We start from the raw sequence: 26,130 nt of genomic DNA on the forward strand, positions 1-26,130 counted from the left end.
GCCTAGACAGCAAAAGCAACGGCGATGTGTAATCCGAGATCATTGACCTGTGAACTCCCCAAATAGGTAGTGAAAATGTCAAGATGGTTGCGCCTAACGTATTGATGTCCACAGCGCAGCTAAAAATTAATGTGTGTCAGTTGACAAAAATATATACTCATTGGATAACGGCCTGAGCAAAATACATTCCACAACGGAAATTAGGGAAGAGTCTATATATAATGAAAGAGAGCTATCTAAACATGTAATAAATTCCGCTAAAAATTCATAACACCTGAAAACAAGCCTGCGCTGAGAAGCAATCTTCTTGGGACCTGACGCTAGAAAGTTAAATACCGAAATCGCCCATGCGCCGCACCTCATCAGCTTGCGTCTCCAGAGCTCGTCGCATCATCTTCGAGTATTCTCGTTCGCGCGCCTGCTGCTCACGCCTTCGAGATCGAACTTCCTCCCGTGTAGCATCGTCGACATCTCCATCCAGAGACAACTCATCGTCTTCGCCGAGCTCGTCGGCGTCTGGTACATCGGAGAATCTCACGCGGCCAAGACGTTCTCCTGTCCACACGAGAAGTTCATCCCCTGTAAGATTTCCGCCTGTTGGAAGAATCTTTCGTGCAACATCCCCGTCGTTTTGGGCGCGGGATACGCTAGCCCAGAGTCCAGTTACATCGTGTGCGTCGTAGTCATCGTGGCAGTTGGCTTGGGTATTTGGACGTTGTCGGTATGAGTTTATGTTCAGGCGACGGACTTCAGTGCGCCCGTCACGCTCAACCCATTTTATATTGCCGTCTCCGTCGGAGTATACAATCCGAGTACCGTGTGATTGCACCGAAAGGATTTTCGAGCTGGCCACGCTTTGTCGATTTTGGTATGATGTTGCGAGAGTTGAAGTGCAAGCTGAGGGTCCAGTTTCATCCATTCCACCAGTCGCAGTGAGACGATATAGTTCGAGGGATCCTTTGCCGTTGTACTCCCCACATGCTACTAGAGTGGATGAATCTGGGTATTTTGAGCTCGAGAATAGCGGGAACCGGGGTGCAGGGACAGAAACAAGCCCACAAAGCCGCCCGCCTGAGTGAACAGTGCTTTGCAGCCGAGGAAAGTACCGACGGTCATACTGAAGTATACTAGGGAAGCGGCCTGCAAGAAATATTGAGTTCACATGAGGGGCGGGAGGGTGAAGAACCGTCAGAGGTCCGGGTTGAAATAATGGTGCATAATTATCACTCGTTTCCGAGAGATCAGGGCTTCGTATGCGGTGCGGTGGTCTGCCATTTGGTTGGAATTGCAGGAGCGGCGAGTCTGGGGGAGTATAAATCAAGGACTCTGGAACTAGAGAAACGTTCGGCTGCTCGCAGCGCAGGTTGATTGCTTCTTCCTCCTCTGTTTTCGAAAGTCTTCCGTCGTAGATATGCAGACTCAATGTGGTCGCCAAAGTCAATGGCACCGAGTAGTCTGTTTCCTGAGACAAGGCAAAGACCGACCATGGATAGCGTTGTTGAGAAATAACTCTCAGAGTCTCAAGATCGACTTCATTTATTACATGCCCAACAGCTAAATAAGCTCGTTGGCGGATCGAATCCACACTAACGCATTCACCCAGATTGATAAACTCCAGGGCCGACTTGGCCGCGGAGTTTTCCTTTCTTTGAGACATATCAACCGTCAAAATCCCCGGTGCACTTGTCCCGAGTATACTCCCCTTCGTAGCCCGAGAGCCAATAGAGTGAGAATGGTTAAGGTCCCAAACGCAAACGCTACCATCGCTCAAGGGCGACACGACCTTGTTCTGCCTAGCCAAGCTAAAGTCCTTGAGCAGCCCTACCCCTTTCGCTTCGATGTAAGACTTTTCACCACCCGGCGTCCTAGAGAACGGCTGCTGGAGCCAGCTGAGTGAAATCGGCCCATTCCGGGCAATATACTCTGAGTACCAATCGACATCCTCACCCTCAGCAGACGGATCCCAAGCGGCCGCAGCCCTCGCTCTTTCCCCGAACGTCGGCTGACTTGAGTTGTCCGACCTGGCATTATTCGACTGCGGTTGGATCAGGGATCGGAGCGATGGCTGTCCGAGTGAGCTCAGAGATGCGGTAGAATGCGAGACAAGGCTTTCCGACGCTCCATTCTTAGGGCGAGCGGCTGACAGAGCAGCCCAGGTGTTTTCGTAGGAGTGAAGCCTCCATATGTTGTTGTCGCGGGCTAGAGCGAAGAAGCGTTTGGAGACTGACTGAAGTTGGACCTGCTCTGGTGGCGTGAGATCTGAAGAGGTTCATGGTGTGTCAGGAACCGATTCTGTCGAACAGTGTGGTGTGGGGTAAAAAGTTCAATCGGGAAGGGGTGGTCCTTACAGTCGATGATTTTGGTGAGGATTTCCACAGGCAGCTTCTCCATGAGGTAGAATTTCGAGGGCCACCATTGAGGGCGGCGCGGTTTCTCTCACTAGCTCGCTGCAAAATGTACGACGAAGCGCATGGTCCTCATGTTGGTAGGAGGGTCAAGCGGCCGTTTTATTATTTCCCCGCGATCTGCAAGTCTAGACTGCCGTCACGTGCAGGTATAAGCTTGCCAATATTATCCCATTCTACTCGGAGTATACATTTGTGGACTAGTATAAGAATGTTTGTTCAAGTATTATACCTAGACTTGGAATAAAGACCTATGAAACAAAAGAATAACTAACCATCGGCTAAGATGGTGGCGTGCAAGAGTTTCCCTTGAATCCAATAACTCCGGTTTCCCAGCTTTGACATGGACAGACTAAGTTCAGGTCCCAGCTCTTGTGGAGAGAACACGCTCCGACCACGAAAGGGGAAACAAAAGATCAACCCAGACCCCAGTTCAATGCAATGCTTCCAAAATGATTATCAACCAATTAACGCCTTAACGGGGAAAAGACCTAGAGACAAGGGACTCTATTCAACATCCTCAATGTCACGGTGCCTGGCCAGAACGTGGCGTTTGTACTCCTCCTGGTTGGTATCCCAGAGCTCAGCTGCCTGGGCGTTGAGGGGGCTTGCGCTATTTAGACGTTAGCATATCAGTGAGATATCGGTTGTTAAAAGAAGTGATCCTACTTGTTCGGTTCCCCAAGAAGACTCTGCAGACTCAGGAGAACGTTTTGTACGTTGTACACGGCACTCCATTTGTCACGAAGGATATCCAGACAGATGCGGCCCGAGAAGTCAACATTCGGATGGTAGATCGGAGTTTTGAAGAGCACAGTGGGCGGCGAGTACGGGTAGTTGTTGGGGAACGAAAAGGAGAGCTTGAATGTCAAGCCCTCATAGGGCGTTTCTGACGGGCCGGTGATGGTAGCAATCCAGGAGAGAAGGTTTCCGTCGGCGTCGGGGAAAGCTGAGATACCCGGGGAAGGGGAAACCATGAGCTGCATAAGTTCGGATTGCAGGCTACGATCACACATGTTAGCTTGCGCAGTTCTGGAAGCTCGCGGTGAAAATGCACATACCGCTTCGTCACGCCCTGAGTATCATTCCGCTGGCTCGAAGGGCCGAGCTTCGAGGCCTCATGCGCGTTAGGTGCCGAATTCTGGGTATCCTCCATGGTGTAATCCATTGTGTTTGTTCACGCAGCAGGTGTATGTAGAGGACGACGGCAAGAGAGATCACTGGCGAAAAGGAAAAAGGAGGGCCAAAAAGAAAAGGGCCAAAAAAATCCAGAGCTTGAGTAGCAGTAAGGTTAAGGTGGTAGCAGGAAAGGATCAAGGTTGCTTTGGAATGGCGGCTGGATCCGGAAGCAGAAGCACGGGCGGTTGGAATGGGCGGTCCAACCAAATGCGACCTTGATGCAGTCAGGGCAAGATCTGGCTCGGAATGTCGCTTATCTGACTTGTATGACAATAGCGGGAAAATGAAAGTTGGATGCAGCGTGAGAATGCAAGACAAAGAGATTGGGCTGAAGAGGGCAGAGGCTGGAGAGGAGAGGAGAGGAGAGAAGAGGAGAGAGGGGGCGTGAGGAGCGCCATACTGCAAGCGCCTTTTGTTTACCACAGCAACCATCTGACCGGTCCATCCGACCTTCCTTTGTTCTTGTGGCCATGCTTTTGTGCTAAACCAGAAGCTCAGGTAATTTTTCTAAATATATGTATCTTTTTTATTTTTTTATCTTTTTATTTTATTTTTGGCATTGCCCGCATAGTATACTATGATTTCTTATTTCTGAACTACATATTGTGCCGGCTGTCTCCCGCATGAAACGCTCTTGCGGCGGGGATTACCGCGGATCGCATATGTACGATGCATGACATTTTCGTTGCCAAAATGAATCTCCCTCGTCCTGACCAAGCCCATCTGTTGCGCTCGGCTGAGAACGAGCTCAGAAACTTAGATGGATTGCCGGGGTTCAGCCCATGGCGACGATGCTCTGCGACCGGCTGAATCGAGTCCAATCAACACACTGCCGAAAAAGGATAAAGTGGCTTTCGCCGCGTCCCGACCACCGCGTCTCGATCTCGTCAGCCTTCTGCCCTTGCATCCCCAGGAACACAAAGAAATACAATAGTAAAGTATGATCCATGCTTTTCGCTAGTCGAGTCTTTCAGCCCAGACCACGTCGAGCTTCCCGTTTTGAAAGATGCACCACTCTCAGTTGGCGCCCTTGCCCATTGACCTCCCCTTTCGAATAGTCTCCAAGACATTCGGCCAGGGCGCTTATGCTAGGTATACTTTCTCGCATTTACATAATCTTCTATTCTTGGTGGACAGTGCTGATGCCTTTGTTCCGCCAGTTTGAAAAAAGCGTGCCCTCTGAACGCCGATAACCCAGTCTTCGCTGTCAAATTCATCAACAAAGACTACGCCGCTCGCCATGGCAAGATCAGTCCTCGGCAGTTGCTCATGGAAGCAACGGTACACAAACATATTGGCGACCATAACAATATCATTTCCTTCTTTCAAACTGGGGAGGATGGGGCCTGGCGATGGATCGCCATGGAGCTAGCCGAAGGAGGGGACCTCTTTGACAAAATTGAAGCGGACGAGGGTGTGGGCGAGGACATCGGCCATGTATACTTCTCCCAGCTTGTAAGCGCGGTAGGATACATGCACTCGAAGGGTGTAGGGCATCGGGATATTAAGCCAGAGAATATTCTCTTGACAGCGGATGGAAATCTGAAAATTGCGGATTTTGGTCTCGCGACGCTTTTCGAATACAAGGGAGGCACCAAGCTGTCCACCACCTTTTGCGGTAGCCCCCCCTACATCGCGCCGGAGGTTATCACCTGTAGCACGCGGAATCAAGCCAAGGGGTCTGGGTACCGCCCTGACGTGGCGGACGTCTGGTCTTGTGGGATTGTCCTTTTTGTCCTCCTTGCCGGAAATACGCCCTGGGATAGTCCTACGGAAGACAGCTATGAATTTCACGAATACGTTACGAAAAACGCCCGCACATCTGACGAACTATGGCAGAAACTGCCCACCGCAACATTATCACTACTTCGCGGCATGCTGAACGTCGATTTCCACAATAGATTTTCCCTAGAAGATGTCAGAAGACATCCTTGGTTCACCCGTCACAACAAACACCTCACCCCAGACGGCAGACTGCACGACCCGATCAAGATAGCTACGTCCATGTTCGAATCTTTACACATTGACCTCTCCCAATCTGTGTCACGACCCATGAACGGCGGCAGTTTCGGCGCAGATCGAATGGACATCGATATCGGCAACGACCTAGGCGCTGAGCACAGAATCTCATCTACCCAACCCGAAGTACCCAGAGGCGACATGATGATCGACTGGGACACGCCGCACCTCACAGAGGTCTTTTCATCGAGCCAACCAACAGGCAAACAGCCACTGAGCAGTCTCAGCCCGGAAATTTTAGAAGACGAACCCACCTTCTCGCAATTCTCACAACGCCCCTCTGTTCCACTCAGCCGGACCCAAAACGCCCAGCGATTCCACGACATCGTCCCCTCCCGCTCCATGACTCGCTTCTTCTCCGCGTGGGAACTCAAGCTCCTGGTCCCTCTTATCTGCGAAGCACTGCATCGCCTCGGCGTCCCTGTTCCCGCCGTCCCTGGCGTCTCTCCCGGTGACAACTCGGCCATGATTCGAGTCATCACCAGAGACGGGAGAATGTGCCCCCTGCATGGGAAGGTGCTTATCGAGTGCGTCTCCGACGGTCTCTTCGAAATCGAATTCATGAAGGGCAAAGGCGATCCGCTTGAGTGGCGCCGGTTCTTCAAGAAGGTCGTCCTGCTTTGTAAGGAAGCGGTGTATACGCCTGATTCATAAGTGGCCTTTCCGTTTCGTTGACCCTTACATTCACCCAATTTTTATTTTTATTTTTATTTATTTTTTTTTCGCTTCTATCAACCCTATTTGGAAACCTTGCTTTTTGTTATGTTGAAACTGTTTAACGTATGCATGTATGTATGTATGTATGAGTGATGGACACTTTACTATCTTCAAATAATTTCTGGGGGCAATTATCACTAGTTAGCGAAAAAGTGTTTTGTTCACGAAGGCAGATGAAACCGACGAAAGCCTCTGGTAAATCAATGTTCCAAAATGCGTATCGTATCCTCTCGACCTCACTTGTTGAATATGAAGACAAAACGTAACGTATTGTTTCCGCCCAGTCCATGTATACTGTAGGAGGAAGCCGAGAAACTTGGATTGATATCGGTAGATATTAACACTGAAAGATACCATCTAATATGAACGAACTATCATATAATGTCACAAGATAGGGCCCAGCCGCCTATGTATAGTCCAGTCCGTCACAACTCCAAGTCCACCCGAAACGAAACGAAACGAAATGAATCGAAGCCGAAAGACAGCAACAGCAATAATAACAGCATTAGAACTATGAAAGGTACTGCTCATCGTTCTGGATAAGAAGCCCCGCGATTGCCGCAGAGGTGAATGTGCTGAGTGCACCGGTAAGCATAGCAGAGACGGCGACGCGCGACACATCGCCCGATCGACTGGGCGCGAGCTGCGCAAGCACACCGATTTGGTTACCCAGGGAGCCGATGTTTGCGAAGCCGGCGAGGGCGTAGGTAACGATGATCTGGGAGCGGGGCGAGAGATCCGCGTATTCTTCATTCTCCATCAGGGCTTTGTAGGCAACGAATTCGTTCTGTGTTCGGGTGTTGTTAGTGGATGGATTCGTAGAGTAGAGTGAAGGATGGAGGGTTTTTTGCCCCTCTTGTTTGCGGGGGCGGAGATGGGATGGGATGTGGGTTTAGGCTTACAGAGACGAGTTTGAGGCCAATGAGTTTTGCGACTTTGAGGATGTCGCCGTCGCGTGAAACGCCGAGGAGGAACGCAATTGGGTAGCAGATGTAACCGACGATAAGGTCGAGGGTTAACGGGGGGCCGTTAATGCCCAGGTAACGACCCCACCAGGTGAGGAGGCCATCGATGAGGCCGATAAGGGAAATAATGCAGAGAAGGGTGGCGGTGATCATGCCGGCAATCTTGATACCGAGCCAAGCGCCCTTGGAGAATGCATCGAGAAGATTTGCCGGTCTATCTTCCTGCTCCTCGGGGATGATGACGCGGCCGGCTGTGAGGGTTTCTTCCTCCTCCGGCCACCGCAGTTTCGAACATGCGAGGGACGCGGGAATACTCATCACACAGGACGAGACAAGCGCCTGTCCACTGACGCCCAGCTGGATATAGGCGATCAGGACGGAACCTGCAATAGTGGCGTAACCGGAGCACATGATTTGGTGAATCTCAGCCATGGTGCAGTGGGCGATGAAGGGCTTGATTAGCATAGCAGATTCTCCCTGGCCAATGAACGGGGAGGCTGCTGCTACCACAGCCTCAGCGCCGGATACGCGCATGGCCCAGAAGAAGAACACTGCGAGTTTGCGGATAGCCCACTGTAGGATGCCTGCGTAGTAAAGAAGCTGGACAAGAGAAACGAAGAATATAATAGCCGGAACAACGGATACCAGGAAATAGTCGTGGGTTTCCAAGAAATTCTCATCGGTCAGAAAGTCCACACCATCCTGTGCAAACCCCAGGAGCTCGCGAGCTAAAGTGGAGATGAAATTGAAGATATCGAAACCAACTTGGGTGCGGAGAACGAAAAGCGCGATGATGAATTGAACCAGCATACCCACAATAACGGTGTGCCAAATAACCTTTCTCCGATTTCTGGAGCTAAGCCAGAGGCCAAATATGAATACCACGAGACCGAATAAGCTAACCGCACGGTCCTCTCTCTTGTTTCCTGGCGCCTCCGCAGACGCAAAAGTGCCGACTAAGATGACAGCAATGGTCAATAAGGCACCAGCTGGGATGCGCAGGCGTTCAGGTATTAGAGCAACAAATGGGCTCGCGGTGTTGCTCCATACATAACGCATTGGCCGCGTGAGGATTGAAATCGGCACATAGAGGAAGATGAGTCGAAGCGTGATGGCGAGATAAAGCAGAAACGGAACCACCCAGCCCAGCTTCCGGTGGAGAATAAGGCCAGTAATCCACCACCTTCATCAAGTAGAATGAGTCTCGGAGCGACAGGGAGGAACCGCAGGGTCTGCGGGAATAGTTCGAAGAAAGGACTCACCCGGTGAACAAAATCCAGATCGCTGCATATAAGACGTGCCTGAAATACAGGTTGCAATAACGGCGAAGGCGCGATTTGAGGGCGGCCTTGCGCCCTCCTGCTTCGACATCTTGTCCACTTGGCTCACTAGTACTATCCACGGGGTGCGACTCCGGTATCGCCTTTTTCTCTGTCATCTCTTCCTTCGAGTATCCGAAGTGGTCGCCCGAGTCCATCCCTCGCGGCCCCAACTCAGAGGATCGTCTGATAGCATCCTGTGGAGGGTTGGTGGTGGCTGGCTCTCGGAGGGCTACGCCGTCCAAGACGTTCTCGGCTGTCATAGTGTTGAGACTAGCGAAGCAGATACATGTTAGACGAGCTTTGTGCCACTTCACTCATACCATTGATCTTCGGAGATAGTTACCAGTACTATCTGTCGCGTGAATTGTTGAAGAATCGACGCGCAAATTGAGGGAGCTGCGAAAGCTGCAGAAGATCGGCGACAGCTGCAATGACAGTCAAAAGAGGGAACCGCAGGCTAAAGTAGTGCCAGATATGGGCCTTGAACAGTCTGGTAGCGGCGAGATAAGACGGGACGCAAATTAATTAACGGGCGCCAGGCGAAGGAGACCTCCGAGGCGTTATCATTGAGCGCAAGGGAGCATGGTCGTGTCGTGTGTGCGGGGAGAGCGACAAGCGGGAAGACAAAAAATTTCCTCGTGGCTTCTGGAGGCCGTGAAGATTTAGTGCAACGCCCCAGTTGGCCACTGGGGCGGTCTGATCGCATGATTCAAGGCTCGCAGTTTCATCAGCCAGGACCCAGTTGGCCATTCAGGTCGTCAATTTAATGATTAAGAGTTTGCTCTCCCACCCAGCTTCTAGAAAACAGCGTGGAAGGTCCTACAAAGGAAAGTCTACAAGGTAGCATCTCCGCCGTTGCACCAGCATCAGGATGACCCCGATTGTGGCCTTGACAGTCCAAGTTTGAACTGTCTTTTTGATCTTGTTCCCGGCTATCGACGGCCAATCACGCTGTTCCTCCGAAAGATCAGCGATAAGAGTGTTACAACGCTAAATCGAGTCTCGAGTCTGAAGGATCAGGTTTTGTAACTGGACGACGGTGGCTGGCCGTATACTCCGGGCTTCTCGTATAAAGGAGGCGCCGCTGGAAAAGCAACAGGCCCAAGTTGTATTGTCTCCTGTCGTGTGGACTTTTTCCTTTCGTCGGCGATAGCGATTAGGGCACAACAGTCTTGGCTCGGCGAAAGCCGTGGCGGTGGTTCGGTGGTCCACGGTGGTTCCTTTACGATCCCGTCCTGATAAGCTTTGGCCCAGAACAAAGGCCAGGAGTCCAGGACTCGCGAGTAACGCCCCGGCTCGGCCATGTCGATGCTGGATCGTGTCTCTCAATAATGCTGCCATCTCCAGGTAATATCTCAGACAACATCAAACGCACGGCTCCACGCGACGCAATTATCTCGAGCAAGTGGTAGCGCTTGGCAGACAGAATCGGGAGTGCCGGCCGAGGACGCTAAAGGTTTAGTTTCGCTGGAGCTTCCCACTAAAGCGCGCCACACGCTTAAGGTTACATTGACGACGCGCTCGTTCCGCCATTCAGCAGGGCGGATGTTCCGCAATTCTGCCAGCAATTGCTCTTCCAGTGAGCCAGCTGAACGTCGTATTCTCCACATAGTTATTTCTTAATCCTGGTTCAATCGGTGGAAACCTGGGGTTTGAATGGTTGATCATTCTAAAAGTAAATAGTGAAAACATCGGGTGTTGCTGGGCTGGGATTGCTGTCTCCGGAAGTGGCCGCATTCAGCAAAATACTTCCAAGTATGTAGCCATTACCCCTCACGGCGGGACATCGGGTGCTGCCAAGGCCGCTCTCGATGCCTCACAAAACCAGCAATATCTCCGAACTCTGGACACTGCTGGCCTCCTCCTTCACTCGGTTTTATTTCCGTCCTGCAGACCACCAATAATAATCGCACAGGCTAAGCTCCAACTGTCAATACCCCGGATAATGGACTCGGATAATAATTTATGGGAGGCTGAAGAAGGCGTTCCCCATATTGACGACCCCTTCATCCAGCGCTTCCTCGCTGGTCGTCTTTCTTTGATCCAGCGTGAGGAGTCACAGCGACATGGTTCGGCTCCCGCTATATTTCGGTTCTAATAAAATTACTGATTCCGTGCGCGCTGCCAGATGCCAACCTCCATAATGCCCTGCCCCCGGTGGCTAAGAAAGCATGTGAGATCGTCTCCCATGTATGTGCGCGGGAATTGGCACAGCTCCAACAAGCTGGTTACCCGTCAGACGGCATCCCCCATCCAAGCCTCATGTCCGACACAGCAAGGGCACGGCTAGGGGAGTCCGATCTTTGGAAGATTGTACGACGTCTGCCCAAGGGTTCTCTTCTGCACGGTCATTTGCCGGCTATGATTGATACGGACTTTCTTATCGACCAAGCGTTTGCTACTTCGGGAATCCACATATCTGCTCCAAAACCACTGGTAACGCAGCGCGACTACCAAGATGCGCCGTTTACTATTCAACATTGCTCTGGTTCCACCACAGAGCCTACAGATAAGCCTGTCCTGTGGGCAGATAACTATGAGCCATCGACTCTGATTGAGCTGAAGAGTGCTGCTTCTTCCTTCCCCGATGGGGGTGAAGCAGGGTTCCGTAGATGGCTTAAAAGTCGTTGTACCCTAACATCCCAACAGTCACATAATGCCCCACGGGGCAGTAAAGCAATATCGGACTTTTTCAACGTCCGTTTGCCTGTCATCAATTCTATCTTTCAATACGAACCCATCTTGCGAGCCTGTCTCCGTCAAATTCTCTCACAGCTGGCCGCTGATGAGATAAGGTATGTCGAGTTCAGAGTTGCGTTTAACTTCAAATACACTCTGGAAGGGCGGGATAAACCTGAAGAGGATTACGTTGAGTGGTTCCGCATCTTCTATGAAGAAGTCGAGCGCTTCAAGGCCTCTGAAGAAGGCAAAAGATTCTATGACGCGCGGGTGATATGGGCCACCATGCGGAGCTTATCAAACAAGGAGATTGGCTTAAGCATGCAGCAGTGCCTTCTCGCAAAGGAAGAATTTCCCGACTCGATCTGTGGATTTGATTTACTCGGGGTCGAAAATGATGAAAGGCCACTCAACGATCTAGTACCAATTCTGTTTTGGTTCCGCGCACGCTGCGCTGAAGCAGGTGGCCGTGGTCGCCGCGCGGATGAGGGAATGGAGGTCCCCTTTATATTCCATGCTGGTCACTGCCTGGGTGATGGAGACCAAGCGGACAATAACCTATTCGACACAGTCTTGTTGGGCACCCGAAGAATCAGCCAGGGTCTCTCACTATATAAACACCCTTTGCTCATTGACGTGCTCAAGCAAAAGAATATCTTGATTGAATGTTCACCCAGTTCAAGTGCAAGTTTCGGCCTCACTAACAGCTTCCAATCTCATCCGCTGCCAGCTCTTCTATCTCGCGGAGTGTCTGTTGCCATCGCCAACGACTTCCCAGGCGTCTGCGGGCTTGGAGCCAATGGTCTGTCATCAGAGTTCTACCAAGCTTTGCTTGCATTCAACAGCATGGGCCTGAGTGGTCTCACGATGATGGCGGAGAACTCTGTTCGCTGGAGCTGCTACGAAGATCAGTCTTCGAAAGAGTGGACAACGGACCTCCAAGAAGCGATACTTGGCGAGGGCATCAAAGCCGCTCGCTTACGCGAATTTTACGCTGATTTTCAGAAATTCTGCGAGTGGGTGGTCGAAACCTTCGACGAGAAGTATAATATTANGTGAAGGTCGATATCTTGAAATATAATCAAATTATGCATTCAATGGCTAGACCGCATATACGAGTCTACAATATTCTTCTACCACACCGTACTATACCAGACCAATTTACGCCTAAGGCACCAACAGCTTACGGCTGGCACGTGATAGCTATCCGAATGAGGAAGGGGTCACACAGCCCAATGCGGAAGGAATGAGTGAATAAGTCGGTGACTTAGTCACGATTTCAGCATAAATATAGTTATACTCATCCTAGCTGCTTATCTCCCGGCGTCTGGTTAGCACTAAATATCAGCGTCATGAACCCTGTAGTGTCCTCGAGACAGTAAATATATCATAGAGGGAACCATCTAAGTAGATGGATATCACCAAATCCACGCTGGCAGGCTGGGTTCCATTCGTGATTGTCCCGCCTGATCACTATCAGGCTATCAGCTCACTAGCGCCCCGATCCCCCAAACGTCATTCCAGGCACTGTTTAACGGTTTAACCTTCTATCCGACCATCTTTTCACTCGAGAAACGAAAGTCCGAGTCGGCTTCTTTTCCTTTTTGGTTTTTCTTTGATATTATCTTATCTCTATCTTCTCTCTGTCGTCTGCTTTCTTAGTATGAACTTGTTTCGATGATATTTAATGTCTTCTGAGTGAGCCCAGATCGGCTCCTAGACGCCCATTATGGCCTACTTTTTACCTTCATTTTTCCAAAAGCGTTTGCTCAAATACGCCCTCTCTCGCCTGGAATTTGTGGATACAGAAGCTTTAGATCCTGACAATCTAGGTATACGTTGGGGGCAGCGAAGCACCGTTGAGCTTCGTGATATCGGCTTGCGACTCGAGGTAAGTTGACGCTATCGCTCTTCCCCGCAATTTGATACCATCCACCGCAAACCTCCCATGCTAACCAACGCTACAATTTGGTAGAAACTAGCTACGTTCCTTCACCTTCCGACGTCAAGCAAACTGCTCAGTGCCCGAGTTCGGTTCCTAAAACTCACCGTTCCGGCTGATATCTACAGCAGTGGGATCATCTGCGAGGCAAGCGGAATCGAAGTCCACCTCCGGCTGCCATCAGAGAAGGAAGCTTGTGCTGCCAAAGATAACCTTTTCAACGTTAATGAGACTATCATCCCGAATCCAACCGATCTTGCCGCGTCGTTCCTCCAGACCGAACCTAAGGAGGAGAAAGAAGAACTTCAAGCGGCCATCTCATCCCGATCCGAGATATTACATCGTTCGGAATCTATTAGCGATGATGAGGAAGAACTAGGTCTTGGAAATGAAACCGTGTCGCTGCCGAGCTTTGTCGCTGCTTTTTTGAAGGGCGTTTCGGATCGCTTGCAGGTCCAAGTGGATGACATCTCCATAAGGCTTGATGTGGAAACGAAGCAAGACGGGCCGGGTAAGAGGCAACCGGAAGAAAAGCCTGATCTGGTTTCAGCACTTTTGAGTGTTCGCCAAGTCAGTGTCGGCGCCGTTACCACGGCTTCTACTGAAGATGAACGTCCCTTACACTTCGGGAAACGGCCAGTTTCCTTCTCTGGAATCGACCTTTCTCTCATCTCCGAGCCTGTAGTTTTCTCAAACTACTCCCGATTCACTGCTCCGACCTCTCCAACTACTCCTATCCCATCAAAGTCAAGCGGACCGTCGAGCCCGGCCTCTTCGATTCCTCCTGCGCCGTCTTCGGTGTCCAGCTCTACCCATGCCATGATGGCATCAACTATCTTTGAGCCCGCCCAGCATAGCATAAATCCAGTCGAAGATGAAACTCGCCTTCCCAGGCTTGAAGAATCTGTATATACGTACGACGGCAGGTTCTCCGACGCAGATACGGAGGAGAGTAGGAGCTACAGACACCTTGGAGAATCGCAGAATTTCTCGGATGAGGAGAAATTATTGGACGATCCTATGTACCTTGACTCTGTGATTGATTCTCACCTCCAGGACAATGACCCCGAAAATTTTGATGATGTACCACCCTACTTCGCCCAAGACAATACTGATGAAAGCACGCCACGACTCCAAGACTCGGGCTTGCAAACATTCGGAGCAGACACTTTACCCTTAAGGCCTGGTGGTAACTCAGTCGCAATAGCCTCGGAACCCAATATACAAATCAAACAAAGCCGACATTCTGGAGACGGATATTATGCTGGAACATCGGTGCCCGACTTATTACCCCAACAAGCTGGAGGCATCGCGAATAATAGGGAGCATGCATCGCAACTTATCCCAGAGACCCCATCGGAAGCCAATAGTTCAGGCTCAGCATCCGGTAATTATAATGATGAACAACTGTCAGAGTCGAAATTGTTTTCCAGTGAAGAAGCACAAAGCATGTACATGAGCGCTATGAGCCATGACTCTGGTTCAAGAAGCTTTGTGCCCAATATCCCAGGTGGATGGGACTCTCCTGAAACCACATTGACCAGAGATAATCCTCATCATGCCCGACCTGATGATACAACAAGAATCAACCGTGGTGAGCAGGATACGACACCCGTGTCAACACCTAAGCCTGCAGATCTTGAAGAAACGAATCTTTCGGGGCAACCTGCTCTCAGCAACTCCCGTGAAGTATACACTGAGGCAACTGATCAGGGCTCCATCAAATCTTCTTCAGATGTGAATGAAACCACGAATATAGCAAAGCGCTTCTTCCATATTGACCGTGTTACAATATGGATACCCTCGGCAAAACATGGGGAACAAGATACATCCGACTCATTTCATTCTGAACCGGGGAGCCACAACCTTAAGGATTCCAACGCACACTTGGCGGCTTCTCACACGGGAGAGAAATCGGTGTCCTTCAAGGCTCCCCCGTCTTTACGACCTCGTCGTGATTCACAAGACTCAGCATTCGCCGATAATGACATTAAGTCAGATGCAAAACCTGACATTCAATCACCTGGCACAGATAATAATATCACAATTGATGTCTCCTGTGTCGAAATTCAATTCGATATATCAATTGGATGGCTAGTTGTTAAGTTCGGCCAGAGAATTTTCCAATCCTTTGGCGGAAATGAACAACCAACCGCAGGCCAAAAGCCGCCCAAGACGGATGTTCAAGATTCGCAAGCCTTCAGTCTTACGCTCAATAAATTTTCTCTCAAATTCGTTGAACATGTCCCTGGGAACCCGTTCCCGCCACAGAAGCAGCAGCCGATGCCCTCTACCAGCTTCCTCGATTTTTTGCATGATGATATTGTGCTCCAGGCTTCAGCGTCTGGTCTGAAGGCAAATTATTCAAGTTCCCCAACCGCAACAAAACTCCATGCGGACTTGTCTAAATTCACCATTGGATTTGCGTCCGAAGATTTGATATCCTTTAGTGAGGATTTGAAAATGCGCGAATCTACAAGGGATGTCCAGTCGCCAGTCAGCAACGATATTTCCTTCACATTAAGCAGATCCCGAGAGCTTGCAACCCTCAGCGTATCCACGCTTCCAATCTTTATTAATCTAAATATTCCGCGGTTAGACGAAGTTCTAGGTTGGTTCGGTGGCCTGAGCACGATAATGGAACTTGGTAGCTCGATATCATCAATATCGGGGAATAAGGGACCGAAGAAAGAGCCACCAAAGCGGGCTCGAGGCGTCCGCTTTGAGGGGTCGCCTCAGGCCCCGGCCAGGTCCCAGAATACCGGTTCGCCGTGGAAGGTGAATGCTCGAATTGGCGGCATTGCCCTGGATATAGCAGGAGAAAACCATTATCTCACATTGCGGACCACAGCTGCCAAAATAGTCAGCAGGTTCGAGGGTATAGCGGTTCAGATTGACAAGGCAAAGCTCAGCGGACCATTCTCTCTTCACGATTCAAGAGATGCGCCAGCGAAGGTCAGCCTCAACAATATTCGGGTGGAGTACCTGTATACCCCAAAAGAACCTGACCTTGATCGACTTCTATCTCTGATTACTCCGTCGAAGGACAAGTATGATGAAGACGATGACATTATGATCGACACTCTTTTCAGACAACGGAAGCAAGGCTCTGTCCTTCGCGCGACTGTTTCGGGAACGAAGGTGGTTGTCACGCGTCCGGAACTGGAGCCACTTCAACAACTAGGGGAGGAACTAGGGAGGTTATCTAACGTTGCAAAATACTTGCCTGAGGATGATCGCCCTGGAATTCTGACGCTGGCTTTGCTTAAAGATGTCGAAATTCGCTTGCACGTCGGTGGAAAGATTGGCACTATCACAGCAAATCTTGAACACGCCGAGGCCGCCCATATCAGCATCCCGTCCCTTGTGGCAGCTCAACTCAACTCGATAAGCGTTTTCAGAAATGGGAACGAAGAACTTTTCGGGGAGGCACTACCAAGACCCCCCGGGTCTGTTGCCGTTCCGGCCTTGATGGTCCGCTTTATTGCCGACGAGATGGACCCAACGATAAAGGTCAAACTTCACAATTTTCGCATTGAATATACAATCCCGGCTATAACAGCACTGCTCGGAATAAGTGAAGAGATGACATCGGGTGATGTTGCAGCCAACATGGCTAGTTCTTTGGCAAATATCGCGGAGCTACATCCACCACCACAGGAAAGTTCCAAGTTGGAAAGCTCCGCGGATTCGTCCAAGCCTACAAAGATCAAATTGGACATGCGAGACTGCGTTATTGGTCTCAACCCTCGTGGGACGACTGCGAGAGGTCTTCTTGTTCTGACCCATTCTACCTTTGGTGGCACCATTCACGACATTCTGACATCGGAAGCCACTCTAGATCTACGAAAGACGTTCATCATGATCATCGATAATGTGGAAAATATCGATACGCGAAGTAATCTGAACCAACGAAAGCCAATCGCAGCCCCGCAAGGTGTCCAGGTCCAGGAATTTGCGAACATGGGCTACGTCTTGGTCTCCTCAATATCGTCAGCGACAGCTACCGTGAAAATAATGCGTCTGGGCGATGATGGGACTAAATCTATTGATGTGGAGGTTCGGGATGATTTGTTGATTCTTGAGACCTGCGCCGATTCGACACAAACTCTCATCAGCATCATGAACGGACTCCAGCCTCCGAGTCCACCTAGTCAAGGCATAAAGTATCGGACTGAAGTCGTCCCAATCCAAGATATGCTGGATTCGTTTAGCGGGGATGCATATGCTGCGGGGTTGCCAGATGACGCCGCCGGAAATATTGATGATAATGCTAGAGCGGAGGTCATTGAGAGGGCTGGAATCCCGGAGGACGACGAACTTGAATATGTTACTGATTTCTATCCCCAACCACCACCAGACCTACCATCGTTCGGATCAAACGAACTTGGGGACAGCTTCCAGTCACAGTACCATATGTCATCCAGCATCTCTGAGCTTGATTTTCGGGAGGACCACTTCGCCCAGAAATCTTCAGTGGGGGGTACAGCACATAGGTGGGACTCTGTACAAAACACTTATGGACTTTCGGACGATTCGAAGCTTGAAAATAGCCCTTTACGTGTCAGGGTTCGGGACGCACATGTGATCTGGAACCTCTTCGATGGATATGACTGGAAGCGGACGAGAGACACGATATCGAATGCCGTCAAAGATGTAGAGCAAAAGGCCGTCGAACGTCGTCACAGCGGCAGATCACCCCCAGCGTTTGAGGAAGAAGAGGAAGATGTTATTGGTGACTGCCTGTTCAACTCGATCTATATCGGCATACCTGCCAATAAAGACCCTAGTGAGTTACGTGGTGAGATCAACCGCAATATTGACGATCTTGCCAGTGAAACCGGCAGTTATGCAACCACGAGTACGGTCACCACGGCACGGCAGAACACATCGCCCACTATAAGAGGGAAGAGGCTGCGCTTATCCCGAAGCAGGAACCATAAAATGACCTTTGAGCTGAAGGGTATCGGTGTAGATATGATTGTTTTCCCGCCAGGCTCAGGAGAGACAGTGAGTTCATTGGACGTTCGGGTCAAGGAGCTTGAAATATTTGACCATGTACCGACCTCGACGTGGAAGAAATTCGCCACCTACATGCGTGAAGCTGGTGAAAAAGAATCCGGCGCTAGTATGGTCCATCTCGAGATCCTGACGGTAAAACCTGTAACAGAACTCGGTGCATCAGAATTGGTACTCAAGGTGAGTGAGAGAACGGGTGGTAGATGATCTATATCAGGGTGTGCTAACAGGTTTCCTAGGCGACCGTTCTTCCTCTTCGTCTACACGTTGACCAGGATGCACTCGATTTCCTTACCCGATTCTTCGAGTTCCGAGACAACTCGGCGCCTCCTGGATCTCCTCAAGAGCCACCATTCCTCCAGCGATCGGAGGTCAATGCCATACCTGTCAAGCTCGATTTCAAGCCCAAACGAGTGGACTATGCAGGCCTTAGGTCTGGCCGCACGACAGAGTTGATGAATTTCTTTATCTTAGAAGAGGCTGATATGGTGCTGAAACATGTCATTGCCTATGGACAACTTGGCTTCGACAAACTTGGGCAGACGCTAAATGATGTTTGGATGCCAGAGATCAAGAGCCACCAACTTCCAGGTATTCTTGGTGCGTTGGCCCCCATCAGGTCCCTGGTCAACGTGGGAAGTGGTATGAGGGATCTGGTGGTGGTCCCAATGCGAGAGTACAGGAAAGATGGCCGCATCGTGCGCAGCATCCAGAAGGGAGCCTTTTCGTTTGCCAAAACCACGTCGAATGAGCTTGTAAAGCTGGGTGCCAAACTTGCTATTGGGACGCAAACAGTGCTCCAAGATGCAGAGGATCTCCTGACAACCACACCGGCCAGGCAACCAACAGTAGGCGAGGAAGATGAGATGTCTGAAGAGGAAGCAGCCAAGAAAATCTCGCTGTATGCCGACCAGCCGGTTGGCGTCGTACAGGGCCTTCGAGGAGCGTACAGGGGATTGGAACGCGACCTTGTCCTGACGCGGGATGCGATCATTGCCGTGCCTGGAGAGGTACAGGAGAGTGGTAGCGCTAAGGCTGCTGCGAGGGCAGTCTTGAAACGAGCGCCGATAGTGATTCTTCGACCAGCGATTGGCGTATCCAAGGCTGTCGGACAGACGTTACTCGGAGCAGGGAATACAATGGACCCCAGCAATCGCCGCAAAATTGAAGATGTAAGAGAAGCTGCCCGCCTAAACCGCTGAGAGCCTGTGACACAGAAACAGACCGCTGACTTTAATCTCCAGAAATATAAGCGGCACTAGATTTTCATTTGATTTTTTATCATTTGACGCACTATTTCCATCGATTGCTACCTATCATTATTGAAAGATTCCCCCTCACGCGAATTTTTGTTGCATATCTGTATCTGCGTTCATACTTCTTACAGGCCGGGCGCTGAGATTGGAACCCGACGTACTTTGTTGTCCCGGGGGCGTTTATTTATTGTTACTGTTTCTATTTCTATCTTGGCTACGATGACGACGCAAACGACATTTGCAGATGACTCGTTACTCCTTCAGCACTGCCCGCATCCCGCATTACAGGAGTTTGTTACTAGTTGGATCTGTTTGCATGTGCTCCGTAAGACTGAGGCTCAATTAAGGTACTTAATGGGAACTTGTGGGTAACTGCGTATCGCTTAATTTCCATTAATTTATCGCAAGCTGCGTATACCCGTAGTGCAAAGAGTGTGTACCACCAGGAGAAAACAGCCGGCCCAGTCAGCCACGGACAGCGCAACACACAACGCTAGAGTTAAACTTCAGGAACTCTGCAGGTTAATGCAAGACACGTACGGGAGCTGAAAAACCGTTCGCCACACTGATCAACATCGAGCCCCGTCTGGGAGCGTTATTGGCTGCGGGCGTGAATTGGGCGTGGACGAATAGGAGCGGCGAAGCATCTGGTGGGCAGGACGCAGCGATCACACTGAAACAACACTCCCCGTCAGCAAGGGAGCGTCTGGAGCCACGTTTGGCTGCCCAAAGGACGGCACGGTTGGAATCTGTCTTGAAGTTGGAGATGAGGGTGGTCTCGATCTGGAGTGAGGGCGGGCTGGACGAGTCGATTGGTTGTTGTTTTTGCGATGTGACGTCGCACTTGCTCTTCTCTCTCTCTCTTTCTTTTTCTCTTCTGGTGTCGCTTTTCTCACAGTGGGAGAGGGACTGCACTCAGTGTCTGCATCTCCTTTTCTTCCATCTTTTATCCTTTTTCTTTTCGTTTTATCGCTCTTCTGTTATTCTCTTTTTTAATCTCACTATTCTGTCTCTTACCTGCGTCATTCGTTTCTTTCTTAGTCTATACACTGCCCCTCCCGCTGCGCCTGTGCTACGCCTGCGCTCAGACTCTCTTTATTTTCCGTGACCAGGAATAATGAGAGCGATACCAGGCTCATGCTTGTCGGCGTAGAAGTCAATGAGCCACCTTCGTTGAATGAGAGTTTATGCATCAGACGCCCCTTGAACCTTGTGTGCTGTGTCACTTGCGCCATGGAAGCCTGGCCCACCCGCCATGAATCTCTACGTCTGCACCACCACGACGACCATCTGAAGTCGCCATCACCTCCCCCAGACTTCCCTCTTTTCTCTCAGAGCTCTCCTGCGCTCCCTATTGAGCCACTTGCCAGAAACCCAGGTGCTCTCTCGCGGCGCAATTATCGCAAATCCCTCTACGGCGGCACCACCACGGGCAACTTCTTCGACAGTCCGGAAGGCAAGACGCTGCGGCGCAAGAACGCCGCTTCGAATCTGAACCGGTCCGTGGCCACACCCACACCCACGGCTCAGATGGGGACAATCTGCCAGAATGCCTGCTACCATCCATTCTCTGCGTCCTCCGTGACGTCGAGTCCGCCTCCGCCTCTGTCGCCCTCCTACTCGCCCAGTGCCCTAAGTGATCAGTTGCCCGAGCTGTTGGACGGGTATGGCTGTAAGTCTGCCCCGGTGGTTACCTCCCTGAATTCGTTACTGACGCGGCCAGATCCGCTGTCTCCGGTGCTGGATACGAGCTTGGCTGGTGAGAAGCAGAGCCCGTACAAACTTCTAGTATGTTGCTCCTCTGATTATCAACTTTTATTCGAATGCTGACCATGTAGGACAATTTCCGCGATCGACTGGAGAAATTCCCGGACCGGGAAACCCCGGATATCGTCGAGTTTCACGGTCACAGCAGGACTCGGTCAGATTCGGTCTTGTTCAAAACCCGACGGGAGAAGAAACCGCCCATAACAGCTACTGTGGTACACCAGGGAACTCAGTTCGAGATTCTGAACCCGCATGAATCGTTGGACTTTGCGCGCATAGTCTCCTACATCGAGGACGTAGATAGCCATTTGGCCGGTAATCACCACCGAGATTCCTACCTGCAGAGCAGCAATGGTTCCAATACAATCCCAGAGGAACTGTACGAAACGACGTCCGATATCATCAATATTGAAGAACGCGCACACGACGACCTGGTCGGCGACTCTCCCCACCAACCCATGCCATCCATCTCCGAGCGTCTTGAAGACATGGACGCCGAGTCCTGCTACTCCAGCGTCATGCCCCTGTCTCGACCTCTGTCAATGGTACGACCACGGACAGCACATAATGAGACCGACCTCGGTGAGCCAGGACCGCCCATCTACTTCGAAGACGACAACGACAACAACCAACCCGCCTCTTTGCCATCGTCTCTAGACCTTAGCCCCGTTGAACTCGCTGCCTTGTGTAATATTGGGCACCTCCCACCACAGGGTAAAGGCGCCGACAACCCTACGGCAATCATCTACAGCAACCGCCCGCCGCTCCGTAAAAGATCCACCCTCCGCAAACACCACAAAACACCATCTCCCTCACCATTTCCCTTCTCTCCTTCTACGACTGGATCCCCTACGTCGGCGCCGTTAAAGCGGTTGAGGGGATTCGCCCAAAATTTACGTCGGAAGACGAAGACATTTCCCCGTGCTAGCTTGTCTTAGCATACTTGCCTTCTTCACCCCTTTCTTTTTCTCCTCTTTTCTTTTTTTTTTTTTTTTTATTTTTTAATTTACTTCATATATGTACCACAAGAGATCGCTGAGCGATCCTTCAATGGGAGATTTTATTTTCGTTGGGTTGGCGCCGTAGATATGGGCGGCGCTGGCGCTATACTTGTTCATTTTCATTCAATGGTGTTGTAGAGCGGCCGGTCAGAATACCGCAATTAGTATTAGAAGGATATTCGGCGTTTGAGATTGAATTTTTCGTTCGGTATGGGTGGAGTAGTTGAAACCTTCAGGGCGAGCGGTACGACTTGACTCCATTCCATCCCTGCTAGCTCCTTAGCCCTAACAGACAGGTCTATCTGAGCAGTAGATAGATCCAACCCAGCTGCATATAAGACCGTTTGCCAAGGCAGATCCTCTCCGTTCTTTACTGAGATCAGCTATCATTCCGCCTAACTTGTCCACTCCCTCTTGACGTCCATCATAATATTATCATCCATCCCTCGCCGGCACCTTACGAGCGCTTTCTCGCTCGAGCCCATAGACAAGGACTACTGCGCCCCATCACAATACGAAATACACACACATCATTTCACCTTCACTCACCGCTACACCACCATACCCCAGATCCTAAATTCTATCCCATAAATAGTTTCCTTCAGTTTCCATGGGGAGCCCGTTCGTCGAAGCCTGCTTAGCTTCGCGCCCACTCACTCACCTCTAACTTCCGTCTTTTTACCTAGCAACACCCGATTAATCAAGGCAAGCACAGTAAGTAAGTAAATAACCTCAAAGTACGTAAGTAGCCTCGTCCACGTCAGCATAACATTGGCGATACTATGCATCCTATCCCTGCAATGTACGGTGTACGTTGTACGCTGTACGCTGTACAGTTATGGAGATACCACCACTAAGGTTATGTACCTCCTTACTTGTCTGGCTCTTCGGATCGTAGATCCAGCACGATCGTAATTACCTACCTACACTCGGCAGGAATGCAGAATGTAAGGGATGGAGGGCGAAGTTGGAAATGGGAAATGGGACTGGGAAGTGGGTGAAGGACGACTAAATGAAGGTTGGTTATTCGGTCGGGTAATGCTCAACGTTCGACTTGCCACTGCCAGCGTAGTCGCGTTGAGGTGCAGATGGCGGCTGGTGACGGGCCGTGCCATGCGTTGGTGTATGTATGTATGTATGTACGGTGCCAACGGTGTGTCCATATTCTATGGTGACTTTTTATGCGGAGGTCGGCCATAGTCACTGGGTTGAGGAATAACTATAATATACTATAAAACCAATGTCGTCGAATACGATTGTCTTGGAATGCATGGCAAATTGATTCCTTTTGCTTTTTTTTCGTTCAGACTCAACTCTAGACGAGACAAGTAGTGTATATACTGGTTTTTATATGTCGATTTCATATCTACCTAAGTATATACTATTTTCAATCAAGTAACCAACCCGGCCAGCCCGACCGAAACGATTCTATATACAACAGGGCCAGCCGGGACGGTACTCATTTCCCCTCGCAGGATAAGATTTATATATACAAGAATGCAACGGGAAGAAAACCTCAAAAGAAAAAACTCCCCCGTATCCAAATGCAATGCAAACAATAAACAAAGATAAGCGAGTCAAGATCACCCGGCTTTACTCCTCGTTCTCAATCATCGACGCCAAAGCCGCACTAACCAGGCTCTTCCGCCTCAACCCTGCCTCACTCTTCTTCCGCCCGCGATCTCGATCGCTCGAAGACTGATAGTTCTTCTCGATCCGGCTAGTCGAGCTGGGGAGTAAAGATCCTGCTCCGCTTCCTGGCCCGGCTCCACTTCCTGGTATACACATGCTCTTCCTGCGCAACAGGTGGGCATCCCCGACCCCGGACCCTGACACGGGTTCTGGGCTAACAGGGGACCGCACGCGAGAGCGGTGAAGGCTACCTGTTCTTCGCCGTCGGGGACTCTGGGTAGGTGGGAGTGAGGACGGGTGGCACGCTTCCGTTAGGAGCGGGTTGTGTCTGCGGACTTCGTCGTCGGCGGAGGCGAGGAGGGAGCGGCGGATGGCGTCGAGGTCTGTTGGGGTGTATTGGCCTTGGAGCCGGGAGATGTGTTGGCGGCGGGAGCGGACGGAGGTATGGGGGTCTGATGGCGAGACTGAGGCCGATGCTGATGAGAAGGTCGGAAGGTCGGGATCGAAAGGGTCAAGCGGGGCGGAGGTAGGCTGCGGCATGAGCGATGGGGATTGCGGTGTTGGTGAGAGGCTTTGAGAAGGGGATATCGGGGATCCGTAGCCCTCGTCGTCGTGGTCGGTGTCTGGCGGGGTAAGGACGTAGCCTGGGAAGCGGGAATAGGATGATAGAGACGGGGATGTTGGCGACGGGCATTCACGGTGCGAGGGTTTCTCAGCGCTAGACGGGTTCTGAATTGTGTGCTCGTGGAGTTTCTTGGTGAGGGTGCCGATGGAGAGACGGCGGTGGTGGTCGTAGGGGACGGAGGTGGGTGGCGGTTGTTGCTGTTGGGGCGAGCGGAAGTACAGCGATCGCGAGCGAGGGAAACGCGATGCAGAGAATGACCGAGGCGAGGGACATCGCGAGGACATCGGCGAGATCATGGAGTCGCAGTCCGTCATGAGTCTGTCGTCGTCCGGGGCGAGGCGGGGTGCCCTGGCCGACGAGGGGGACGAGAACGAGAAGTCTTCAAACATGGTGGCTCTCTCGACTCTCGCGATTTCCTTGCAAGGCGACCGTTCAGATAACTCTCCAAGCGTAGCTGCCTGGGATTGTGTAGGAACAGGAAGCCGAGAAGTTGAGAACTGGCGAGGTCGCTAGTCGGCGAAGTCGTTCCCAAAGCGGTTATATTGGATTTCTTGCACGATGCAGGCGAGAGGTCACCAAAGTCAAAAAAGACACGTCCACCGGGGAGAAAACCCCTTCCTGTTCCTTAGAGCCGCAGTTCTTTTAAATGAGAGGGGCGAAACCAGGGGTCCGTGGCGAGAGAGAGAAAAAAAAGAGTTTTCCAGAGCCAAACAGTGAGCGAAGAGGCGACAGGAGGGACTGCAACTGTGGCTCTGGATTCTGGAACCCGCTGGCCGGTCGAACAACGGACGTGGGGAGTAAATCCGCAAACCACTATGCAGGGAAACTTCAAGGATACTAATATCGTCTTCGGAATAAATGAGAAATATCGCCGGGTTATAATTACGACAATGACGGCCCCTTTTCATCTCCGGTTTCGTTTCTTTTGCCAGAACAAGCCAGGAAGCAAACCGTGCGCTCTGCCATCATTTCCCAGGGCTCAGGGGCTCTAGACTCAGCCTCGGCAGTGCAGAAAGGTTGCAGTTGCAGTGTTCTTTGACTTTCAAAACTGTCTCGCGGGGTCTTCCTTTCCTTCAATCAATAGCCAACATGGTTGGATCCTTGTGTCTGGGATAGACTCGCGGAGAAACCCGTTGGGAGCGAAGAGGCGCCCCAGTGGCGATGTCAATGGACCACGACCGATGAGGCTTTCTGGACTAAACCGTGAAGGATTTGGCGGCGGCTAATGGAACCGAAAATTAAGACCGTAGTCAAGGGTGTATAAACTTATGCAGTCTATGGTTTGAGGGCGAAAGGGTCGAGAACGGACGATCGGACAGGGATTGTGTATACCTGAGGCAGTCCCATGACCACGTGCATAATATAAATTAATAACAGTGTACATAAAGTTTATCATGACACTACTGCATACAAATGCTAAATTTACTGTGGGACAAGAACACGGGCCGGACGGTAAAAGAGGCAAAAAGGAAATGAAAAAATTGACAAGGGTGGGATTCGAACCCACGCCAAATTAATGACGCGGAAACTTGATGAGATCAAGAGAGGGATCCGAGTTAGGAAGCCTTAACCGCGCGCCTTAGACCGCTCGGCCACCTTGCC

General features: G+C 50.9%; 9 protein-coding genes and 1 non-coding gene across 10 annotated transcripts; 5 read left to right on the forward strand and 5 right to left on the reverse strand.

Moving 5' to 3' along the window:
- Window positions 1-328: 328 nt before the first annotated feature.
- On the reverse strand, window positions 329-2,391 carry ASPSYDRAFT_30495 (uncharacterized protein; the record flags this gene model as incomplete). The annotated part of the gene is made up of 2 exons (XM_040844785.1): window positions 329-2,259; window positions 2,349-2,391. The coding sequence occupies 2 exons, from the start codon at window positions 2,389-2,391 to the stop codon at window positions 329-331; spliced, it is 1,974 nt and encodes a 657-aa protein (XP_040703445.1).
- Window positions 2,392-2,540: 149 nt separating this feature from the next.
- ASPSYDRAFT_200395 (putative ubiquitin conjugating enzyme (UbcK)) lies at window positions 2,541-3,931 on the reverse strand. Its single transcript, XM_040843780.1, has 3 exons — window positions 3,467-3,931; window positions 3,075-3,407; window positions 2,541-3,018 (listed from the first exon to the last, which is right to left on the reverse strand). The coding sequence occupies exons 1-3, from the start codon at window positions 3,571-3,573 to the stop codon at window positions 2,913-2,915; spliced, it is 546 nt and encodes a 181-aa protein (XP_040703446.1). The 5' UTR covers window positions 3,574-3,931; the 3' UTR covers window positions 2,541-2,912.
- On the forward strand, window positions 3,726-4,341 carry ASPSYDRAFT_886250 (uncharacterized protein). The gene has a single exon (XM_040852036.1). The coding sequence runs from the start codon at window positions 3,879-3,881 to the stop codon at window positions 4,209-4,211; it is 333 nt and encodes a 110-aa protein (XP_040703447.1). The 5' UTR covers window positions 3,726-3,878; the 3' UTR covers window positions 4,212-4,341.
- Window positions 4,342-4,590: 249 nt separating this feature from the next.
- ASPSYDRAFT_30497 (putative serine/threonine protein kinase) lies at window positions 4,591-6,257 on the forward strand (the record flags this gene model as incomplete). Its single annotated transcript, XM_040844786.1, has 2 exons — window positions 4,591-4,676; window positions 4,745-6,257. 2 exons carry the CDS (start codon window positions 4,591-4,593, stop codon window positions 6,255-6,257), a joined length of 1,599 nt encoding a protein of 532 aa, XP_040703448.1.
- A 574-nt stretch (window positions 6,258-6,831) lies between these two features.
- Window positions 6,832-8,867, reverse strand: ASPSYDRAFT_88555 (NupC/NupG family nucleoside CNT transporter; the record flags this gene model as incomplete). Its single annotated transcript, XM_040852022.1, has 3 exons — window positions 6,832-7,107; window positions 7,223-8,468; window positions 8,548-8,867. The coding sequence occupies 3 exons, from the start codon at window positions 8,865-8,867 to the stop codon at window positions 6,832-6,834; spliced, it is 1,842 nt and encodes a 613-aa protein (XP_040703449.1).
- A 1,685-nt stretch (window positions 8,868-10,552) lies between these two features.
- ASPSYDRAFT_88556 (putative CECR1 family adenosine deaminase) lies at window positions 10,553-12,345 on the forward strand (the record flags this gene model as incomplete). The annotated part of the gene is made up of 2 exons (XM_040852023.1): window positions 10,553-10,676; window positions 10,736-12,345. 2 exons carry the CDS (start codon window positions 10,553-10,555, stop codon window positions 12,343-12,345), a joined length of 1,734 nt encoding a protein of 577 aa, XP_040703450.1.
- A 670-nt stretch (window positions 12,346-13,015) lies between these two features.
- On the forward strand, window positions 13,016-19,449 carry atg2 (putative autophagy regulatory protein Atg2; the record flags this gene model as incomplete). Its single annotated transcript, XM_040841918.1, has 3 exons — window positions 13,016-13,177; window positions 13,262-18,427; window positions 18,487-19,449. The coding sequence occupies 3 exons, from the start codon at window positions 13,016-13,018 to the stop codon at window positions 19,447-19,449; spliced, it is 6,291 nt and encodes a 2,096-aa protein (XP_040703451.1).
- A 1,287-nt stretch (window positions 19,450-20,736) lies between these two features.
- Window positions 20,737-22,208, forward strand: ASPSYDRAFT_150005 (oxidoreductase, short-chain dehydrogenase/reductase family; the record flags this gene model as incomplete). The annotated part of the gene is made up of 3 exons (XM_040841969.1): window positions 20,737-21,175; window positions 21,227-21,291; window positions 21,342-22,208. 3 exons carry the CDS (start codon window positions 20,737-20,739, stop codon window positions 22,206-22,208), a joined length of 1,371 nt encoding a protein of 456 aa, XP_040703452.1.
- Window positions 22,209-23,556: 1,348 nt separating this feature from the next.
- Window positions 23,557-25,013, reverse strand: ASPSYDRAFT_886379 (uncharacterized protein). The gene has a single exon (XM_040852037.1). It carries the CDS (start codon window positions 24,915-24,917, stop codon window positions 23,865-23,867), a length of 1,053 nt encoding a protein of 350 aa, XP_040703453.1. The 5' UTR covers window positions 24,918-25,013; the 3' UTR covers window positions 23,557-23,864.
- A 997-nt stretch (window positions 25,014-26,010) lies between these two features.
- Window positions 26,011-26,130, reverse strand: ASPSYDRAFT_t81. The gene has a single exon. It is a non-coding gene; the product is annotated as a tRNA-Leu (tRNA).

Source organism: Aspergillus sydowii (genome assembly GCF_001890705.1).
Source record: "Aspergillus sydowii CBS 593.65 unplaced genomic scaffold ASPSYscaffold_4, whole genome shotgun sequence".
NCBI lineage: Eukaryota > Fungi > Ascomycota > Eurotiomycetes > Eurotiales > Aspergillaceae > Aspergillus > Aspergillus sydowii.

What these genes read in the sequence shown, in the direction of transcription:
- ASPSYDRAFT_200395 (XM_040843780.1), bottom strand. Translation starts at nt 3,573, where the DNA reads ATGGATTACACCATGGAGGATACCCAGAATTCGGCACCTAACGCGCAT. An exon ending in ACTCAGGGCGTGACGAAGCG is followed by an intron (nt 3,408 to 3,466) that starts GTATGTGCATTT and finishes GTGTGATCGTAG; the next exon opens with CCTGCAATCCGAACTTATGC. An exon ending in CTTCTTGGGGAACCGAACAA is followed by an intron (nt 3,019 to 3,074) that starts GTAGGATCACTT and finishes ACGTCTAAATAG; the next exon opens with CGCAAGCCCCCTCAACGCCC.
- ASPSYDRAFT_886250 (XM_040852036.1), top strand. Translation starts at nt 3,879, where the DNA reads ATGCAGCGTGAGAATGCAAGACAAAGAGATTGGGCTGAAGAGGGCAGA.
- ASPSYDRAFT_886379 (XM_040852037.1), bottom strand. Translation starts at nt 24,917, where the DNA reads ATGTTTGAAGACTTCTCGTTCTCGTCCCCCTCGTCGGCCAGGGCACCC.